Source organism: Mercenaria mercenaria, unplaced genomic scaffold (genome assembly GCF_021730395.1).
Source record: "Mercenaria mercenaria strain notata unplaced genomic scaffold, MADL_Memer_1 contig_4980, whole genome shotgun sequence".
Taxonomy (NCBI): domain Eukaryota; kingdom Metazoa; phylum Mollusca; class Bivalvia; order Venerida; family Veneridae; genus Mercenaria; species Mercenaria mercenaria.
Genome location: NW_026463254.1, coordinates 34,280 through 56,258, shown reverse-complemented (window position 1 = coordinate 56,258; position 21,979 = coordinate 34,280). Strand labels below are relative to the sequence as shown.

Sequence of the window (21,979 nt, the reverse complement as noted above, 5' to 3'; positions counted from 1 at the left end):
ATCAAAGCTTTTGACTTGAAACTTAAACATTATTAATAGTTATTTACTATCAAAGTCTACACCAGGAGAAACAATCTTCATAACTCTGATTTAAATTTTGAGAGATTTATGCCTCTTTTTAACTTAAAATTTTTTGGTTAAAGTTTTTCAAAGTTTTTACTGGCAAAGCTCTAATTTAGAGTTAAGCACTGAGAAAAGTCGAGCATGCTGTCTTATGGACAGCTCTTGTTAAATAGTTTCACACAAGTGGTCCTTGTGTGACCATCTACCAATATTTTTTGAATTAGATTATATGGTTTCTGCATTTAGGTTCTACTAGAGCTAAAAATAAAAAAAATCTTGAAACAACTTAACAGTTAATGTCCTGTGTATATGTAGTAGAAACTTTTAAAGTATTCTTGTCAGAAAACATTGGCAAGATTTCAAAATAATTTCACAGACATTTTCCTTGCATCTACCTAGCAAGCTGTTGAAACAAACACTGTAATTCAGGTGAGCAATCTAAGGCCATCATGATCCTCTTGTTATGACTAAGCTTTACATTTTAGAAATACCCATCAATGTAAAAACACTTACTGGAAAGGTCATCAGAATAAATGCCAAACTAACAGACACTATCGGAAAGGTCATGGAGAAAATTAAAGATAAAGAAGGCATTGCTGCTGATGTTCAGAGATTGATATTTGATGGGAAACAGCTAGAAGAAAACCATACATTGTTAGAATACAGCATTGGCAAAGGGTCTACTATACACCTTGTTGTTAGTCGTAAGACAGGTACATTGTTACGATTTTTTTTATCTCTGAGAAACAGGATTAAGGGGTTGCTTTTAATTACAGTTGAAAAACTGTATCTTGAATTCCAAGGTATCAAGGGCTTTACTGCAAATAACTGAAATCTGACATAAAATTATCTTTTGTGCACATTTTTTGGGGACTGGACTTGAAAATGTCTTAGAGATAGCCAGAATTTCTCGAAAAGTGAGTTCGATATATTGAGTTTCAGCTGTACCTTGTCCTGCTTGATAATGTATTAAAGACAAAAGCACAAATTACTCATTTTCTTGAAATAGTTACAAGATAAAAAAATGTACAAACCATCAACATGTACAGCATAAGTTTAATTATATGAGGCCCAAACATTGTATTTAATATAACTAAACTCTGAAAAAAGGGGAACAAAATATTCTATTTGGATATGTATCTTCATGAACGGAATGTAACCCTGAAATTTTTAAATGTATTAGAAAGACTGGCCAGTTGTGAATATGCTATTATTATGTCTCTCTTGGGGAGAGGTAATGTTTTTTGCCCTGTCCATGTCCGTCTGTCCATCACACTTAATTTCCAGTCAGTATCTGGAGAACCATTTGACCTAGAACCTTCAAACTTTATAGGGTGGTAGGACTTATGGAGTAGAAGTCCCTATTGTTTTTGGAGTCACTTCTTTAAAGATCAAGGTCACACCGGGGCCTGAACATGGAAAACCATTTCTGTTCAATAACTTGAGAACCATTTGACCCAGAATGTTGAAACTTCATAGGATGATTGAACATGCAGAGTAGATGATCCCTATTGATTTTGGGGTCAGTGTATTAAAGGTCAAGGTCACAGGGGCCTGGTCATGTAAAATAATTTCTGGAGAATAACTTGAGAACCACTTGACCTAGAATGTTGAAACTGAATAAGATGATTGGACATGCAGAGTAGATGACCCCTATTTATTTTGAGGTCACTTGATCAAAGGTCAAGGTCACAGGAGCCTGAACAGTGACTTGAGAACCACTAGGCCAATAGTGTTGAAATTTAGCGGGATGACTGGACATGCCAAGTAGATGATCCCTATTGCAGCCAATCATCAGTGTCTCTTTGACTTTCGCTCCTGACCCCTATTAACTTCTTGCCTATAAGACTTTGCATTGGGGGAGACATATGCTTTTTTACAAAAGCAATTTCTAGTTAACTATAATTTTCAAAATCCACCATGATATAATGACCAGAAGTCGGTAATGAACCAAAAATAATTGATTATTACATGTATCTAAGACTTACGCTGAAAAGATACTGTATTTTGGTGCGTATAGGTCGCACTTTTTCTACCCATTTTGCTGCCTGAAAAAGTTCCTGCGACCTATATGACAGAACATTGCCAGCAGAATTTTTTCCGGCCAATTTTCTGACTGTAGCTCTTGCAAAATTACATGCGTCTGTTATGAACAAACAAAATGGGTAAAAAATATCAATATCGGCGGCTTTTCAACCAATAGCGGTTACTTTCAATAAAATATGTTGTAAATAACCCATACAGACTATTAAAATTACGAATGACTTTAATTCAGAGATGTTTTTGCAGTTTGAATTATGTTTGTTTCTACTTTCGTTTTACTGGACGCCATTGACATGTACTCCGGGTTGGATAAAATCCTGACAGATCCGTCCTCCATTCCAAACATTGTTTATACTAATTCTTAGCATATTAAAAATCTTGAAAGATAATTTTTTAGCTCACCTGAGCAATGCTCAGGTGAGTTTTTCTGATCGCTCGATGTCTGGCGTCCGTCGTCTGTCGTCTGTCAACATTTAGCTTGTGTATGCGATAGAGGCTTTATTTTTCAACTGATCTTCATGAAATTTGGTCAGAATGATTACCTTGATGAAATCTAGGCCGAGTTCGAAAATGTGTCATCTGGGGTCAAAAACTAGGTCACTAGGTCAAATCAAAGAAAAACCTTGTGTATGCGATAGAGGCTGTATTTTTCAATTAATCTTCATGAATATTAGTCAGATTGATAACCTTGATGAAATCCAGGCCGAGTTCAAAAATGGGTCATCACCGGTAAAAAACTAGGTCACTAGCTCAAATCAAAGAAAAACCTTGTGTATGTGATAGAGGCTGTATTTTTCAATTGATCTTCATGACATTTGGTCAGAATAATTGCCTTGATGAAATATAGGTCAAGTTTGAATATGGGTCATCTGGGGTCAAAAAGTAGGTCACTAGGTCAAATCTAAGAAAAATCTTGTGTATGCGATAGAGGCTGTATTTTTCAATTGATCTTCATGAATATTGGTCAGAATGATAGCCTTGATGAAATCTAGGCCGAGTTCGAAAATGGGTCATCTCGGGTCAAAAAGTAGGTCACTAGGTCAAATCAAAGAAAAACCTTGTGTATGCGATAGAGGCTGTATTTTTCCATTAATCTTCATGACATTTGGTCAGAATGATTGCATTGATGAAATATAGGTTAAGTTTGAATATTGGTCATCTCGGGTCAAAAAGTAGGTCACTAGGTCAAATCAAAGAAAAACTTTGTGTATGCGATAGAGGCTATATTTTTCAATTGATCTTCCTGAAATTAAGTCAGAATGATTGCCTTGATGAAATCTAGGTCGAGTTTTAATATAGGTCATCTGAGGTCAAAAACTAGGTCACTAGGTCAAATTTAAAAAAAAACTTATGTATGCGATAGAGGCTGTATTTTTCAATTGATATTCATGAAATTTCCTCAGAATGATTGCCTTGATAAAATCTGCATTGAGTTTGATTATGGGTCATTGGACTCAAAAAGTAGGTCACTAGGTCAAATCAAAGAAAACCCTTCTGTATGCGATAGAGGCTGTATTTTTCAATTAATCTTCATGAAATTTGGTCAGAATGATTGCCTTGATGTAATCTAGGTCAAGTTCGAAAATGGGTCATCTCGGGTCAAAAAGTAGGTCACTAGGTTAAATCAAAGAGAAACCTTGTGTATGCGATAGAGGCTGTATTTTTCAACTGATCTTCATAAAATTTTGTCAGAATGATTGCCTTGATGAAATCTAGGTCAAGTTCGAATATGGGTCATCTGGGTTTAAAAACTAGGTCACTAAGTCAAATCAAAGAAAATACTTATTTATACTCAAGATTTTTTGCTCCAATTTTAATGATTATTGGTCAGAATATTGTGTATGCAATAGGGACTGCAATTTACACTGGATTTCATAAAATTTGGTCAGAATGGTTGCCTTGATGAAATCTAGGTCAAGTTTGAATATGGGTAGTCTGGGGTCAAAAACTAGGTCACTAGGTCAAATCAAAGAAAATACTTATTTATACTCAATATTTTTTGCTCCAATTTTAATGATAATTGGTCAGAATATTTTTTTCCATGAAATCATTAGGTCAAACATGTTTACACTGTTATGGTGTGTTTCTGAGGTGAGCGACCTAGGGCCATCTTAGCTCTCTTGTTTACTTTTGATTTTTAAATAAAAGAAAAAAATCCAAAAAGAGATATTTTGTTAATCTTTTTACTCAGAATGAAAAGTACGCGGTTAATTACATGGCGCGGAAAGGTGTTATAATTGCTGTGCAAACAATTCACACTTTAACTTGCATAATTACAGAATGTAAACGCAGACCGACTGCTGCCAATTAGTGTCAAAAGGCCGCTTTTCTTTGATTTGAAATGTAGCCTGTTACCGATACTACTGTTGGTACAAAACGGTTGGGATCAAAAATAACACTGTCCGGTTTCCACCAATCGGGTTCTGATAATAATTCAGTCCGCGGCATCAATATGGCCGCCGCCATAATTATTTTTGCCGGTAAATATTGCTGGGGAAAAATCCGAAATTTAACTGCGACTAATACGCTAGAACTTAAATTTTCCGGCCATTTCCAGAGCAAAAATTAGATGCGGACTATACATTACCACGACCTATACGCACCAAAATACGGTATTTGATAATTTAGAATGGGGGTATAGAAAACTATTTTGCAATATATTTTAGTTTATATTGCCGAACCCTATAAATTGAATGTCGTCACAATACAGAGTGATCCAACTTCTTGAAACGATTTTTTATTTTGTGTTCTAAGACAGAATTATCGTGCAAAACAAGGGCGATAAACTTTCAGGATGACCGAAAACTCTTAAGAAATATTTTTATCTTATACATCTACATAGGCCTATTCTCTAACTATTATGTCTGTTTCATTTGAATTCATATCAAGAAAATTTCTAAAACTAAAATCCGAAACTTTCATTTCATATGCGTTACTTCACGTTATTTATGCTTTGATTTGATACAAACTCGCACAGAATGATTATCTTGATGATCTCTAGGCCTGGATCGAAACTGGGTCATGTCAGGTCAAAAACTAGGTCATCAGGCCAAATCAAAGGAAAAGCTTGTTAACAACCTAGGGGCCACATTTATGACCGTGTCTTCATGAAACTTGGTCAGAATGTTTATCTTGATGATTGCTAGGCCAAATTTGAAACTGGGTCATATGGGGCCAAAAACTAGGTCACCCAGTCAAATCAAAGGAAAAGCTTGTTAACACTCTTGTTCATTTGATGTGCATAAAACTTGGTCAAAATGTTTGTCTGCATGAAACTTGGTCAGAATGTTTGTCTGCATGAAATATCGAATGAATTTTTATCTGGGTCATGTGGGGTTAAAAACTAGGTCACCAGGTCAAATCAAAGAATAAGCTTGTTTACACACTAGGGGGCACATTTTTGATTCTATCTTCATAAATTTTGGTCAGAATGTTTGTTTTCATGAAGTCTTGGACAGTTTGAAATCTGGGTCACTTGGGTTAAGCACTAGGTCACTAGGTCAGGTCATAGGAAAAGCTTGTATACACACTAGAGGGCACTTTTTTGCTCCAATCTTCCCGAAACTTTGTCAGAATGTTTGTTTTCATGAAATTTTGGACAAGTTCTAATCTGGGTCATGTGGGATAAAAAACTAGGTCACTAGGTCAAATCAAAGAAAATGCTTGTTTACTCTCAAGAGGCCACGTTTTTTGGTCCAATCTTAATGAAAATTGGTCAGAATATTTGTCTCCATGAAATCACTAGGTAAAACATGCTTACAGTGTTATTGTATGTTACACAGGTGAGGCCCTCTTGTTTTTTAGCTCACCTGAGCACAAAGTGCTCAAGGTGAGCTTTTGTGATTACCCTGTGTCTGTCTTCTGTCTTCATCAGTCGTCCATCGTCAGTCGCCCGTCGTCAACAATTTGACTGTTAACACTCTAGAGGTCACAATTTTAGCCGAAACTTAATGAAACTTGGTCAGAATGTTACCCTCAATAAAATCTTGGAAGAGTTTGATATTGGGTCATCTGGGGTCAAAAACTAGGTCACCAAGTCAAATCAAAGGAAAAGCTTGTTAGCACTCTAGAGGTCACAATTTTGGCCCAATCTTAATGAAACTTGGTCAGAATGTTCCCTTGCAAAAATGCAGTTGAAAATCCAAGGAATTCTTTGAAAATTCATTGGAAATCATTGCAGTAAAGTTCAAGGAATTTCTAAGGATTCTTTGCAAAAGTTTGGAAAGGTTTGATGGAAAAACATTGGAAAACATTGCTGGTATTGGCACAAAATTCCAATGAATTCCTATGAATTCCAATGAAATTTGTGATGAAAATCCAAATAATTTCAAAGAATTGCAACCTAGAAAAAGATAGGAAATCTTTGGAATTTCAATAAGGCCTGGCAATGAGGAAAAGATTGCAATTCATTGAAATTTTTACTATTGTACCTAAACAGATACAATATTAACTATGGAAAACTTTAGAATACCTTGAAATCCTAAAGAAATTCCAAGAAATCCAAAGAAAAAAAAGAAATAATATCATTACAAAATTATTTTAATATAATAATAATAATTTTAAATATTAATAATATTGTGACAGATCTGGGCTTCACAAAACACAAAAAGCATAAAATTCAAAAGGGAATAACACATCTGTCAGCAGCTTTTACATCTATGGTTAAGAATAATAAAAATTCACTTAGCTTAAACTTAAAAATTAAACTAAAAGATATATTAAATATAAAAATTATTTGGTGGAAAGTTATGAATACAACAAAATCATTTTTGGAGTATTGTAGGCTCAATATAAGGTGGCATCAGAATGTCTCTTTGCTTTTCCAAAACCATCACCTGGGTCAGGAACTTCATTCCAGCCATTTCTGAAAATGATATAACATATAATATAGAAACAAATTATATTATTAATTGTGATTAAAATATAATTTTAGACAATACAATATTACCTAGTATAATAGTATGTGAAATGAAAACTCTAAAGCCAGTTTTAATTTGTAGTTACCATTTAAACATTCTACATGTATCAGAACCATTTAATTATTTATTGGACACTGAAATGAAAATATTGAGAGCACCGCCTGAGGGTATTATACTATCCCTCATCTGTGTAAGTGCTTGACCATACAATATGCAAGTTTTTTTTAATCAGACAAGATTAAAAAGAAATCTTAGAACTTAGTACTGACAAAAAATTAATGTCATAAAATGTTGGTGTAATGATCAACCTGTCAGTGTGACGTTAACCCCAACAAAATAAATAAATTATCAGCCTTTTATAGTAATTTGTATAGTATAATTGTTTGCAAATTTTAACTTACAATTTAGTTGAAATATTCTGTAATTTATGTCTGATGGGATTTCTGTCTGTGATCTCACATCATCCTGTACATAGCATAGTCACTGAAGCCATCTGATTTCTCTGACTACATCAGTTCATACATATGTGTTGAAGGCATACTTCTAATAATTAGATATGCACACTCTTTCATCTGAAAATGTTTATAGACTCTGTTGTAAGTCAGAGGTTCAAAGTGATTTATCTTCATTTTAGTACTTATTACAAGAAATAAAGAATTGAAAAATGCAATAATTAAGTATTAAATAAACTGTTGCTTCAGAAGCATAATTATCTATCATTAACATACACCTGAAAAGTTACCTGTAACCAGGTGAAAGTTCAATCTACTGAGATGAATAAAGTTCCTGTTTCAGTCTATTAATTCTAGACCTGTGACATATAGCTTTAAAACTTACATTTTACATTAGAAAGTTTGATGTTCTTACTGATATCCCTCTAAAAACATTTTAGAGTTTCAAGTTAGCTTTATTCCATTTGCCTCCAACAACATGAACAAAGAACTTCCTGTTTACATTCAAATTTTTGTATTCATGAGCGATTTTCTTTGGTACAATATAGTTACTGAAAGGAATACTAGAATGTTCTTAAAATATATATGTATACAGTTCATGGGAGAATTTATCCATTTATTTGCTCACAGAATTTGCAAAGATCACAGAAAAAAAAAACAGGCAGAAATATTGGGATTATTTTTTTGGGTACAGGTGTAAAACGGCTTCAGAAGCCTGTATTTTCATTGGTCGTTATCTTGATCAGAATGTCCAGGTGTTATCAGCTATCTCTGTGTGTTAACATATCAGTATACATTGAACAGCAGTATATAAATGACTGTAAAAGCTAGATAATTAATCATTGCCAATCATCAAAGGAATAGATTTATTCAGTTATGATGATGTAACATTATAAGCATAATTTCATTAACAATTTGTTGGACTCATGACATGACTTTTAATGCCTATTATCTGATGCTGTTGTTTGAGGTGTTCAATAACCAAGAAATAAATAGCTTATATAATGGGACATAATTTTATTATTTTCAATGATATATCTAGTTACATCAATTAATAAAATGATAGAATTCTAATTTACATCTTTTTATTATACAAAATGAAAACACTGACTTAAATTTTAATTTGTTAGATTGCTTGTTTCATTTCAATTAATTTGGATACCTATATGACCATTAAACTAAGAAAAGTAATTACAGTTGGAATTAAAACTTGCTTGTGAAATAATTGCAAAAGTGTGGACTTTCCCTTTTTGAAAGAATTTATAAGCTAAAACTAAAGTCCAAGTTATTCCAATATTTTCCAAATGCTAGAAACTCAGAACACAAAAGTCCGAGGATTTCCAAAGACACTGAAATCTGATTTGAGGGAGCAAAATATAAGTCCAAAGTAATCCATAGTTTTCTGCTTTGGAAAACATTGGATTTGTTTGGATTATTTTTTCAAAGTTTTCCATAGTATTCCAAAAGTATAATCCAAACAAATCTTAAGATTTTCAATGAATTCTTTGCTGCAATTTAAATTAAGAAATCTTACTAGGAAAACTTTGCATTATCTTAAAAAAACTAAGGAATTCTTTGGAATGAGGAAAACATTGGAATTTTTTTTGCAGGGGTTACCCTCAATAAAATCTTGGAGGAGTTTGATATTGGGTCATCTGGGTTCAAAAACTAGGTCACCAGGTCAAATCAAAGGAAAAGCTTGTAAACATTCTAGAGGTCACAATTTTGGCCCAATCTTAATGAATCTTGGTCAGAATGTTACCCTCAATAAAATCTTGGACCAATTTGAAATTGGATCATCTGGGGTCAACAACTAGGTCACAAGGTCAAATCAAAGGTAAAGCTTGTTAACACTCTAGAGGTCACAATTTTGGCCCAATCTTAATGAAACTTTGTCAGAATGTTACCCTCAATAAAATCTTGGACGGGTTCGGTATTGGGTCATCTGGGGTTAAAAACTAGGTCACCAGGTCAAATCAAAGGAAAAGCTTGTTTTCATTCTAGAGGCCAAATTTATGACCACATCTAAATGAAACTTGGTCAGAATATTAATCTTGATGATCTTGAGGGTAAGTTCGAATCTGGGTCATCTTGGGTCAAAAACTAGGTCACCAGGTCACATCAGGAGAAAAGCTTGTTAACACTCTAGAGGCCACATTTATGGAATATTTCAATGAAACTTGGTCAGAATTTTAGTCTTGATGATCTTAAAGGTAACTTCAAATCTGGGTCAAGTTGGGTCAAAAACTAGGTCACCAGGTCAAAAAATCAAAGTTAACACTCTAGAGACTACATTTATGACTGTATCTTCATGAATCTTGGTCAGAAAGTAAAACTTAATGATCTTTAGGTCAAGTTTGAATCTGGGTCATGTGGGGTCAAAAACTAGGACACCAGGTCAAATCAAAGGAAAAGCTAGTTAACACTCTAGAGGCCACATTTATGACCATATCTTAATGAAACTTGGTCAGAATATTAATCTTTAGGATCTTTAGATCAAGTTCTAATCTGGGTCAGGTGGGGTCAAAAGCTAGGTCACCAGGTCAAATCAAAGGAAAAGCTTGTTAGCACTCCAGAGGCCACATTCATGGGTATATCTCTATGAAACTTAATCAGAATGTTTGTCTTGATGACCTCTAGGTCAAGTTCGAATCTGGACCATGTTGGGTGAAAAACTAGGTCACCAGGTCAAAAAATCAAACGAAAAACTTGTTTACACACTAGAGGTCACATTAAGACTATATCTTCATGAATCTTGGTCAGAATGTTAACCTTGATAATCTTTAGGTTAAGTTTGAATCTGGGTCATGTGGGGTCAAAAACTAGGGCACCAGGTCAAATCAAAGGAAAAGCTTGTTAACAATCTAGAGGTCACATTTATAATTGTATCTTCATGAAACTTGGTCAGTATGTTATTCTTTATGATCTTTAGGTCAACTTCGAATCTGGGTCATATGGGGTCAAAAACTAGGTTACTAGGTCAAATCAAAGGAAAAGCTAGTTTAGTGGCCACATTTATGACCATATCTTAACGAAACTTGGTCAGAACGTTAATCTTGATGATCAGGTGAGCGATACAGGGCCTTCAGGGCCCTCTTGTTTAAAGTCATTGCTGTTATTCTAGAAAAGAGAGAGAACAAACACAACCCTGTATATGTGCCTTCATTTCAAAAGTGTATTCATTAACAGTGCAGAGAGCCTAGCTAGTCTGCGCCCACTTCGAGTGTGGGGATGGATTGGGTTCAATCTCTGGCCCCGTCATACCAAAGACGTGAAAAATATTACCAGTAGCTCCCTTGCTTGGATGCTTGTCATTAAAAGGGAAAGTGGTTTCTCTGCTCCTACTCTGATGATGGATTCATCAGGAATGAAATGTCGAAATTGATTTATTTATAGAACTTGCTTCACTAGCCAACAAGGAGACTGCAGATTTATGGATCGCAGGATCGTGAGTGCGATCCCGGAGCGATACTTTTCTTAGCCATGACAATTTGATAAGGGATATTGTGAGTAAAATCATTCGTCCTCCATCTCAGAATCATGTTGGGAAGTTGACATTTACTTGCGGAGAACAGGTTTTTAGTGGTACGGAATCCAGGAATCTGGTAAAGTTAACTGTCTGTTACTGTTGAAAAGCTTTAAAATGCAAAACAAAACAAATCACAATCGACCTACAATAAATTATTACAAACAAATGTTGATAATAAGATGACGCGTCTTTCGATATTTTAGATATTCTTTAAACACAAATATAGCTTAGCTATTGTGTTTTAAAAATGGTTATATAGGGATTTTATCTTTTATTCATAAAATAGAATATTTCACACCGGAAATGACATGTCAGTGACATTAATTGACTCAACATACGCTTTTTAGCTCGACTATTCGAAGAATAAGTAGAGCTATCCTACTCACCACGGCGTCGGCATTGGCGTCGGCGTCACACCCTGGTTAAGTTTTTCGTACCAGTCCACATTTTGACAAAGTCTTTTGAGATAAAGCTTTGAAACTTTCAACACTTGTTTACCATCACCATGTCCAGTTATAGGCAAGAGTACATAACTCTGTCAAGCATTTTGACTGAATTATGGCCCCTTTTGACTTAGAAATCTTGGTTAAGTTTTTCGTACCAGTCCACATTTTGACAAAGTCTTTTGAGATAAAGCTTTGAAACTTTCAACACTTGTTTACCATCACAATGTCCAGTTGTAGGCAAGAGTACATAACTCCATCAAGCATTTTGACTGAATTATGGCCCCTTTTGACTTAGAAATCGTTGTTAAGTTTTTCGTACCAGTTTATATTTTGTGTAAAGTGTTTGACATATGGCTTTGAAACTTTTATATCTTGTTCAGTATAATAGTCTCTATCAATAGGCAAGAGTACGTAACTCTCTCATCTTTTTTGGCTGAATTATGGCCCTTTTTGAACTTGGAAATTGGTTCTGTTTTGTATATGTCCATGTTTTGTCAAGACTATTTGACATAATTATGGCTTTTAAACTTTAAACACTTGTTTATCATTATGATTTCCATCTGTATGCAAGAGTACATAACTCTGACAACTATTTTGACTGAATTATGGCCCTTTTTGGACTTTGAAATTTGTTCAGTTTTTCTTACAAGTCAGTGTTTTGTCAAAACTATTTGAACTGTGGCTTTGAAACTTTTAACACTAGTTTATCAACATGATTTCCATCTATAGGCAACAGTACATAACTCTGTCAACTATTTTGACTGAATTATGGCCCTTTTTGGACTTGGAAATTAGTTAAATTTTTCATATAAGTCCATGTTTTGCCTAACATATAACTTAACATATTTGCCATCATGGTCACACATTGCCATTTAGTGCAAGACTAATCGAAATCCACAAATACAGGAACATTTTTTGTTTAATCCATTTTTTTGTTTAGTCTGAAAATCTATGGAAATATTTTGACCCCATTCTTCAATCAATTCTTCGAATAGTCGAGCGCGCTGTCATCCGACAGCTCTTGTTTATGAAACTTCATACGGTGGTGAAACGGAGAATTTTAAAACTGATGAGAAAATTCTGAGTTGTTGACTTACTATTTTTCATACGTCAACAAAAAGAAGTATAAAACACATGTTTATAACTTTATCACAGATAACAGTAAAAGAATAATTGACTAATTATAGAAATAACACGGTTAAATGGTTTAAAATATTTGAACTCGCGTCTAAAAATATAAAATCTAAATATGGTTTGCAACTCACCATTAAAGATGTTTATGATCAAAATAGTACTTTCTGTTGTTATTGACAGAAAAAAAGTTTTACTGGATTTGTTGGGAATCGATCTCGCATACCACTGACATGACTGATACCAGGCATAAAACTTCATTTCAGCCGTCGTGTGTACCGATTGCGTCACAGACTTATACAAACTACGTCATAATTTTTACATAAAAGAACTATCTACCTGTACTTTCTGTTGTTATTGACAGAAAAAAAGTTTTACTGGATTTGTTGGGAATCGATCTCGCATACCACTGACATGACTGACACCAGGCATAAAACTTCATTTCAGCCGTCGTGCGTACCGATTGCGTCACAGACTTATACAAACTACGTCATAATTTTTACATAAAAGAACTATCTACCTGTGTCTACTAGTTGCGGTGCGCATGAGTTATCTTTCTTGTCTCTATAACATTTACGTAAACAATAACAATTAACTTTTTAAACAACTTTAATTACACTTTATTCTTTCTTTAAAAATGCCACTTAAGGAGGTAGGTTACCTTGTTACCAGGGTAAATTCAAATTAGTCGAACCGCAGCAATATTTTGTATTACGTGTAATATGATGTTTTAACTGCTACAATTTCAATTTCGTTTATCTCTGTCCCTTCAAGTTCAAATTTTATCTAGGTTTAAAGGACATGACCCTCAAAAGGTATTTTATATTGAAAGAAGGAAAATGCGGATATTTAACACTCTTCAGTGTATTTTAGTTTCATTGATTTCTGTAGAAGTCTGCATAATTGATAATTTTACTAGTATGCGCGTTAGCTTCCTAATACAAGCTTAAAATGTATATGTCGCGGGCTCGTGTTTCCATGGTAACGCATTTTCTCTCATTTTTAAACAACTATGTATAAAAACGGGGTTTTCGACGGCTTCAGTGTCATTCTATAAATGACCATCATGGAATATTTGGGTAATATTATTAGCAAAATACCAAGCACTTTACATGGTATCCTATTTTTCTTAAAGTTTAAAGTAACCGTGGCAACAGAGATGTTTAAAATAGCTTATATCTTGCTTTTTGTCGTAATTTCTTATAAAAAATATTGAATAAAATTATGTTTCTTTTTAATGTAGCTTTAAAACATATTTTTTCTAATGTAAGTTATATTTCCATGTTATTTCCATTTATTCAAACATATTTAACAGCTTAAAATACTTACAGCAGTACCCTTCGTCCGGCATTTTTCATGGAAAAATCGTTCAGAATGCTGTTTTTATTCTCATTGATATTGTTGAAATGAAAATAAAAAGCCGAAGCTGTGTTCCTTAAATAGACCAGTGTCAACGCTTTTGAATTTTACATTTAAATATATAGGTCACGGGCTTCGTTTCCATAGTAACATCAATTAATTCAAGAAACCACAATTTTCTACTGAAATTTGAACAATTTTAGATCTTAGTTTTAGTATATAAGTAACAAATAATCAACGGAAACTGAAAAATAGGTTTTACAAATCGAATTGCTAGTTATTTTATTTGAAAATGGCCGTAACAAGTAACCTTTCACCCAACTATATTCCAAATAACATTGGTTACTATCGTCCATTTTCTTACATTCCGCATAACATTTCAATATAACTACATAAAAGAAGCAAAATATTGATTATTATTCAGAGCAAAAGACTCGTAAAAAATATTTCAGCAGATAATGGCTGTTTAAAGATAGTTCAAATAAAGAAAATGCACAGAATTACGTACTTTCAAAATAAAAGCTATTAATTTTGCGTGGTAACTGACACGTAACGTCATGACGTCAATGACGTCATTTTAAGGCAAAATTGTTATGAAGCGTTTCTGCGGCAATTTATTGTTTCTTATTATTTATTGTTTCTGCATTATTAAACCATAAAGCATCAGATCGGAGACAGGTTCATGATTTGTTTTCAGAAGAATAGATATACAAACACATTTAGTTTGTCGTAAACGTCGTCGTAAATCGTCACGTTAGCTTCCGGTTGGACATGCGCACATACATTAAGGTAATCTGCCTCCTTAAGGATAACATGGTGTAATAGCCATATTTCATATCTTGTAACTAGATGGTAATATTTAAATGAAATTTGGTCACTTTAAAGACATTCAAAATTAAAAACGTTTCACAGAGAGATTTTTTGAATTTTATCATTTTTTGGGGAGATAATCGGTATTGAAGTTAACATTAATGCCTATGGGAAATATATGATTTCTTTGATTACGAGAATCTTAGCTTGAATTTTGAGGAAATTTTGTAGTAGAAAGCTGCATTATATAATTCTGATACAAATATCAAAAAGAAATCTAAAATTCCCTGTAGGGAAAAGAAGAAAATTATTTTTTTCTAGTTTTCAGAAGAGATAACTCATGAAAAACCAAAATTATCAGGGGAGGTAATCTAAAGGAAATTTTTGAGAACTTCTGTCACTATATAACTTGTCAATATGCACCTTATTTCTATCATTTGACATTTTCAAAGCTTACATTATCAAGTTGTATGTACGCTTTTGGTGAAATTGAGGCCTATTACGGGTAGTCATCCTTAAACAAAATCAACTTGAATATAATCCCGAAATACAGTTCATGTAAGACATGTAACTGATCATCAAAATGTCTAGATCTACTTTCAGTTTCACTTTTGCATTAAACTCAGCTCTAAACATTTAATTTTCTTATAAAAACAGGTTTTGGTTATCAGTTGAATGATAAGAATAAAACTCCCGCATATCTGTTTGATGCTCGGTTGCTTAGAGATGAGCACGTTATCCTGTTTCCTTCAAAGAAAAGTGAGGCTAAAAATTGGAAATTCAATATGTGCCAGACCGGGTGTCAAGCTGATTTTTTCTGAAAATGTATATTTTAGTAACCTTTTTTTCTCAGCAAAACTTCAGCTTGACACCAGGTCCGGCTCACAATGAAAATCCAGCATGTAGTGCGTTAATCTTGTGTAAAAACAGAAAAAGTCACGGACCTCGAGCATTTTAAAGGTCCAAGTCGTACAAATAACTTGGTTTTGAAGTTTTTTAAAGTCACAGCTTTAACGATTATGATCTTTTTTTTTTTGTTTTAGACAGTTAAAATTTCAATTATAGAGTTTTCATACTCTAATTATTTAGGGGGCCATTTCCCATATCTTATCATATTGTGGTGTAACAGGGTCTAAGGTTCATGCTACTAAACTACAGCAACAACAACAACTGTTCACTATAATAACTACTATTTAATATTGACTATATGCTACGTTGATATATAAACATCAATGTCTTTCTTCATAATTCATCAATATAGTCTCTAACATAAACTCTGTTATTTCAAATAATCTCTAAACTTTAACATTAATACTTCATCGTTAATTGCCTCGGTCCTAATTTAACTTATTTCGTATGGAGTATCGGCATATGTTACTACACTCGGACAAGCAAGTTTGATACTGAAGTTCTGTCTCAAAACTTCTGCTAATAAAAGAAATGATTTGTGACTTGAGTCATGTGACGTGATCAAAAGACCGGGTGTATAATTATTACTCTTGTCATTTATTCAGTTAGTCAGCTGTCAAAACAATTAGTGATTTTGAAACATACATTGCTGGACAATGCATAAACTGGGCGAAAGAATGTAACCTGTCAGTTATTACACATGACTAATTTCTACACTGAAAAGCTGGGTGTGAAAAGGAATACGAAAGATATTCTTCAAGTGTATGACTTATTCTTGACCGAAAAGCTAACTGAAAAGAATGCCTAAAAATTATTTGGTATAATGGATTCTTTAAACTATTATACCACATTATCTCGTCCTTTGTTTATATTTGGCATGAATGTTTAACTCAATAAGAAGGAGTGTCATACACAAACTCCATGTTCCTATCTCAAAGGTCAAGGTCACAGTTGGAGGTCAAAGGTCAAATTAAAGCTTGTCCGGAGCATTTCTTCTAAATGCATGGTGGGATTTTGATGTAACTTGGCATGAATGTTCACCTTTATGAGACGGAGTGCCTTGCGCAAGAACCAGGTCCCTAGGTCTAAGATCAAGGTCACACTTTGAGGCCAAAGGTCAGATACAAGAATGACATTGTCTTGAGTATAATGGGATTTTGATGTAACTTGGCACATATGTTAGACACCATGAGACAACCTTGTTTTTAGAATTACTTCCCTATGTTTTACTATAAATAGCTTATATTGTAACATTTTTATTACTGGCCATCTGGAAATATTGAGACAACTTTTCTGTGGTACAGCATGCATGTTACATCCAATTTTTAGGTGTACTTTGACCTATCTCTACCTGTTAAGGAGTTTTATGTGGACTTAAACATGTATTATATAGATTATTTTTGTAACTGGTAAAAAAATTCCATATGCAAATACAGGTGCTAGTGTATAATCTGTTCTGACACCGCCAAATAATATAATAAATGTTACTTTTTTAGACAGCTGGTGGGCTCGACATTCTGCCCGTGGGCATACAGAATGTATTTCTAGTATCAAAAACCGATACACAACCTCAGTGATTGGTCTGTTTTTAACATATGTTTACTGGGCTAATAAGTCAAAGATTTAAAAAAATTAACTTGAACATTAATTTCTGATGTCATGTGAATACACACATACTGACTGGCTTGCTTGATAGTGGTCAAAACATCAGATTTGTCTATTGACATCTGAGTTTTTGACTATTGACATCAGTTTTTGACTATTGACCGACAGTCCATTCATTAAGTGTATAATGATTATATGGGCTGTTTTGATACAGGCCCGAGTGCTAATGTTTAGTTTCATGATATTGTAAGCCTTGTAAAACTTTTTTGCATTACATGGAATAAGAAAGGTTTTATGAATTGACTACAGCGAACGTTTCACTTTTATTAAAAATGAATTTTGATATCAAGCTAATATTTTGAACAATTTGGGCAGATATTGTGTAGAAAATAGGTCTATGGAAGAATTGGATTATAGGGTTCTGTGATCAAGCTAAAGGTCATTAAAATACAGTTCTCAAATTTGATTACAATTTTAGCACTTCAGAGAAACTTGGTACTATTGTGCTTGTAATAGAAATGAAGGTTGAGGTTGTTTGAAATTTCAAATGATATTGTATCTAGCTGGTATAATCATGTGATGTTGGTATGTAACTTCAAGTTTTGTGTTAATTAGTTTACATATTGGTTACTTAACAATATTTATAGGTATGCAGATCTATGTGACAAAACCGAATAAAGAAAAGATTCTTCTAGATGTACAGAGAAATTATTCTGTTGCAAAAATCAAAGCCATGATAAAAGATGAGAGTGACATTTTCGCAGAGAATTGGTGTTTGCGCTTTGGTAAAGCGAAGCTAGAAGATGAGAATAAGACTTTAGCTGACTACAGCATACTACATGGTTCTTCCTTAATTGTTTTCTTACCACGAAAGACAGGTAACTGTTTTTCATACTCACAATTTAGGCTTATAAAAAGTAACTCAGATTGTACAAACTTTTAAAATTTTCTTAGCAGTGATATAGAAACGTGATATGAAGATGCCCTGAGTTCTGATTCTGACTTAAAACTTTGAAAGTATGTGACTGTGTCTTTTAGTAACTTCAGGCTGTCTAGCGTCCCTAAAATTCCTACTTTTTCCTATTTTTTTTCAATTTGGCTAAAATTCCTATTTTTTTTAAAAAATCAAAGGAAATTCCTAAAAAGGCCCTATTTTTTCACAAAGATTCCTAATTTTTTAACTTTTTTGCAATGATCAAAAAGAGAAAATGTTTTAAATGTTGTTTAAAAGTTCTTCTAATTCAGAAAAAAGACAATTTAGCACAGTTCAAAACAGTGGAAAGCTAGGAGACGTCTTTTCTGTAAATAAAGCACTATTTCTGAGTTACTTTTATGTCAATCACATAAAGGTAAGCACATTACATGGTCTTTAAAGTCTATATTTTGATTTGAAAATTCCTAAATTTAGCCCTAAAATGTCCTTAAAATTGTACCAAATTCCTAATTTTAGCCCTATTTTTTTGTACAAATTGCCCTAAAATTAGCCCTAATTTTTTGTTGGGGTATGCTAGACAGCCTGTAACTTAAGTATTCTTGAATTTTGATATTAATGACATGGTAATCTAAATATATCCTGAATTTCAAAAAAGTACATTTAATTCATTATTTGCTTAATTTTCTTAGAATATTTCCAAGTTTTGAAAAGTCGGAGTTTAATCAAATTCTACATTATAGAAAATGTTTTGATCTGAATGTGCAGAACAACCTTAAATAAAAGAATTACTCTATATTAGCATTTAGCTAGGTGTGGATCTGTTAATAGGCATGTCTCTACTCAATCCCAATGGCAAGGGGGAACAAATTCACTTGTTAGTTCCCACCCCCATAATAATGATTAAGAGTAACCAGTTGTAATTGGGGGTGTGGGGTGGAATTGACTGGGGGGTGGGGGATGAACTGACCTGTCAGTTTCTTCCCCAGGGAAAAAAACGCTGTTTAAGGGGGCAGCTCAAATATTCAGGTACTGTAGCTGTTTTTTATGGTGCCTGGTTAAGGACTTTATTCATTTAATTTACACCAATCTGATAGGTAATATCTTTGGGATATTATCATTGCTTTGTTTTTAGCTCACCTGATCACAAAATGCTCAAGGTTAACTTTTGTGATCGCCCTGTGCCCGTCGTCCGTCCGTCTTCCGTTGTCGTCAACAATTTGACTGTTAACACTCTTGGGGTCACAATTTTAGCCCAATCTTAATGAATCTTGGTCATAATGTTACCCTTATCTTGGACGAGCTGGATATTGGGTCATCTGGGGTCAAAAACTAGGTCACCAGGTCAAATCAAAAGAAAAGCTTGTTAACACTCTAGAGGTCACAATTTTGACCCAATCTTCATGAAACTTGGTCAGAATGTTACCCTCAATAAAATCTTAGATGAGTTTGATTTTGGGTCATCTCGGATCAAAAACTAGGTCACCAGGTTAAATCAAAGGAAAAGCTTGTTAACACTGTAGAGGCCACATTCATGACTGTATCTTCATGAAACTTGGTCAGAATGTTAATCTTGATGATCTCAAGGTCCAGTTTGAATCTGGGTCATGTAGGGTCAAAAACTAGGTGACCAGGCCAGATCAAGGAAAAAGCTAGTTAACACTCTTAGAGGCCACATTTATGACCATATCTTAATGAAATTTGGTCAGAATGTTAATCTTGATGATTCCTAGGTCAGGTGAGCGATACAGGGCCTTCATAGCCCTCTTGTTTAAGATACAGCCTTAAAATTTGAATGACATTTACAGTTTTGCACACTAATCTTAAAACAGGTCAAATCAAAGGAAAAGCTAGTTAAAGGTCACAATTTGGCCCAATCTTAATGAAACTTGGTCAGAATGTTACCCTCAATTAAGTCTTGGACGAGTTTGATATTGGGTCATCTGGGGTCAAAAACTAGGTCACCAGGTCAGATCAAAGGAAAAGCTTGTTAACACTGTGGAGGCCACATTTATGACTATATCATAATGAAATTTGGTCAGAATGTTAATCTTGATGATTCCTAGGTCAGGTGAGCGATATAGGGCCTTCATGGCCCTCTTGTTTAAGATACAACCTTAGAATTCGGATGACATGTACAGTTTTGCACACTAATCTTAAAACTGACTTTCAGTGACCATGAATATGACCTACTGACCTACTTTCTAGTTTTTGAAGCTTTAACAAAGAAATTTGTTCAGGCAAGCAATTTAACTCAGGTGAGTGCTATAGGGCCATCATGGCACTCTTGTTTTAAAAGTTTTACTGTGGAGCTGTACATGTTAGTGAATTCCCTGAGCATTTGAGTAATGTTAAATATCAACATGAAGTTGTTTTAAATGTAAAATTGTGTAACCTTGTTTCCATCAAAGACAGTTGAACATTTTAAACAGAACAGTAAACTAGATAAATGCACTACTAGTTTAATTATAGAATTTTAGACATATTGAAAAGGCTGCATTATATGAGGAGGGTAGTGCCAGCCACATATTATTTATAAAATGTAACTTGAAATTGTAAAATATTTCAAAAACCTAATTGCATGCAAATTGAAGAGTAGAACATAATACCCCCCACCCCCCATATTTCATCTGCATATGACATCCAAGTCGGCATTGGGATAGGTTAGAAATGCCTATTGAGAACAAATATGTTGTGTTCTTCCTCTATATTTGTACTTTGGCTAATAAATCCCCATTCATGGCAGACATCTTCATTAGTGACTTCCATTGTTTTCAAAAAGTTATTGCTGTTTTTGTCATGTTTTTACCTGACCAGACTTCTAGCAATAACACTAGTCTAGTGATGAAGACTTTGCGAGATAGTTGAATATCCAAAACGTTCTTTATACATTTGTTCTGAGTGTGGATTTTTAGCTCACCTGTCACATAGTGACAAAGTAAGCTTTTGTGATCACCCTTCGCCCGTCGTCCGTCGTCAGTCCGTGCGTCAACAATTTCTTGTCTGCACGATAGCGGTTTCATTTATGATTTTATTTTAACCAAACTTGCACACAACTTGTATCACCATAAGATCACGGTTCCTTTCTTGAACTGGCCAGATCCCATTATGGGTTCCAGAGTTATGGCCCCTGAAAGGGCCAAAATTAGCTATTTTGACCTTGTCTGCACAATAGAAGCTTTATTTATGATTTGATTTTTACCAAACTGGCACACAACTTGTATCACCATAAGATCACGATTCCTTTCTTGAACTGGCCAGATTCCAGAATTAGCTATTTTGACCTTGTCTGCACAATAGCAGCTTCATTTATGATTTGAATTTAATCAAACTTGCACAAAACTTGTGTCACCATAAGATCTTGGTTCCTTTCTTGAACCGGCCAGATCCCGTTATGGGTTCCAGAGTTATGGCCCCTGAAAGGGCCAAAATGAGCTATTTTGACCTTCTCTGCACAATAGCAGCTTTATTTATGATTTGATTTTAACCAAACTTGCACACAACTTGTATCACCACAAGATCTTGCTTCCTTTCTTAAATTGGCCAGATTCCTTCATGGGTTCCAGAGTTATGGCCCCTTTAAGGTCCAAAATTGGCTATTTTGGCTTTTGCAGCCATATAGAGACTTCATTTATGGTTTAATTTGATACAAACTTCCAAAATATCTTCAGCAACAATAAATCTTGGATTCCATGACAAATCAGATCCAATCGTAGGTTCCTGAGTTATTTTATATCTGATTACCTCCCCTGATTGTCATCAAAATGGATTTATATCAGTAA

General features: G+C 34.0%; 1 protein-coding gene across 2 annotated transcripts in view; it reads left to right on the top strand.

Annotated features, from left to right (window-relative positions):
- Positions 1-548: 548 nt before the first annotated feature.
- LOC128554370 (titin-like) overlaps positions 549-21,979 on the top strand; it is a gene marked incomplete at its 5' end in the record, with an annotated part of 41,024 nt that continues 19,593 nt past the window's right edge. For both annotated transcript variants that reach the window (XM_053535655.1, XM_053535654.1), the window contains 2 exon segments: positions 549-776; positions 17,914-18,144. In XM_053535655.1, the coding sequence (XP_053391630.1) occupies positions 549-776; positions 17,914-18,144 (459 nt within the window).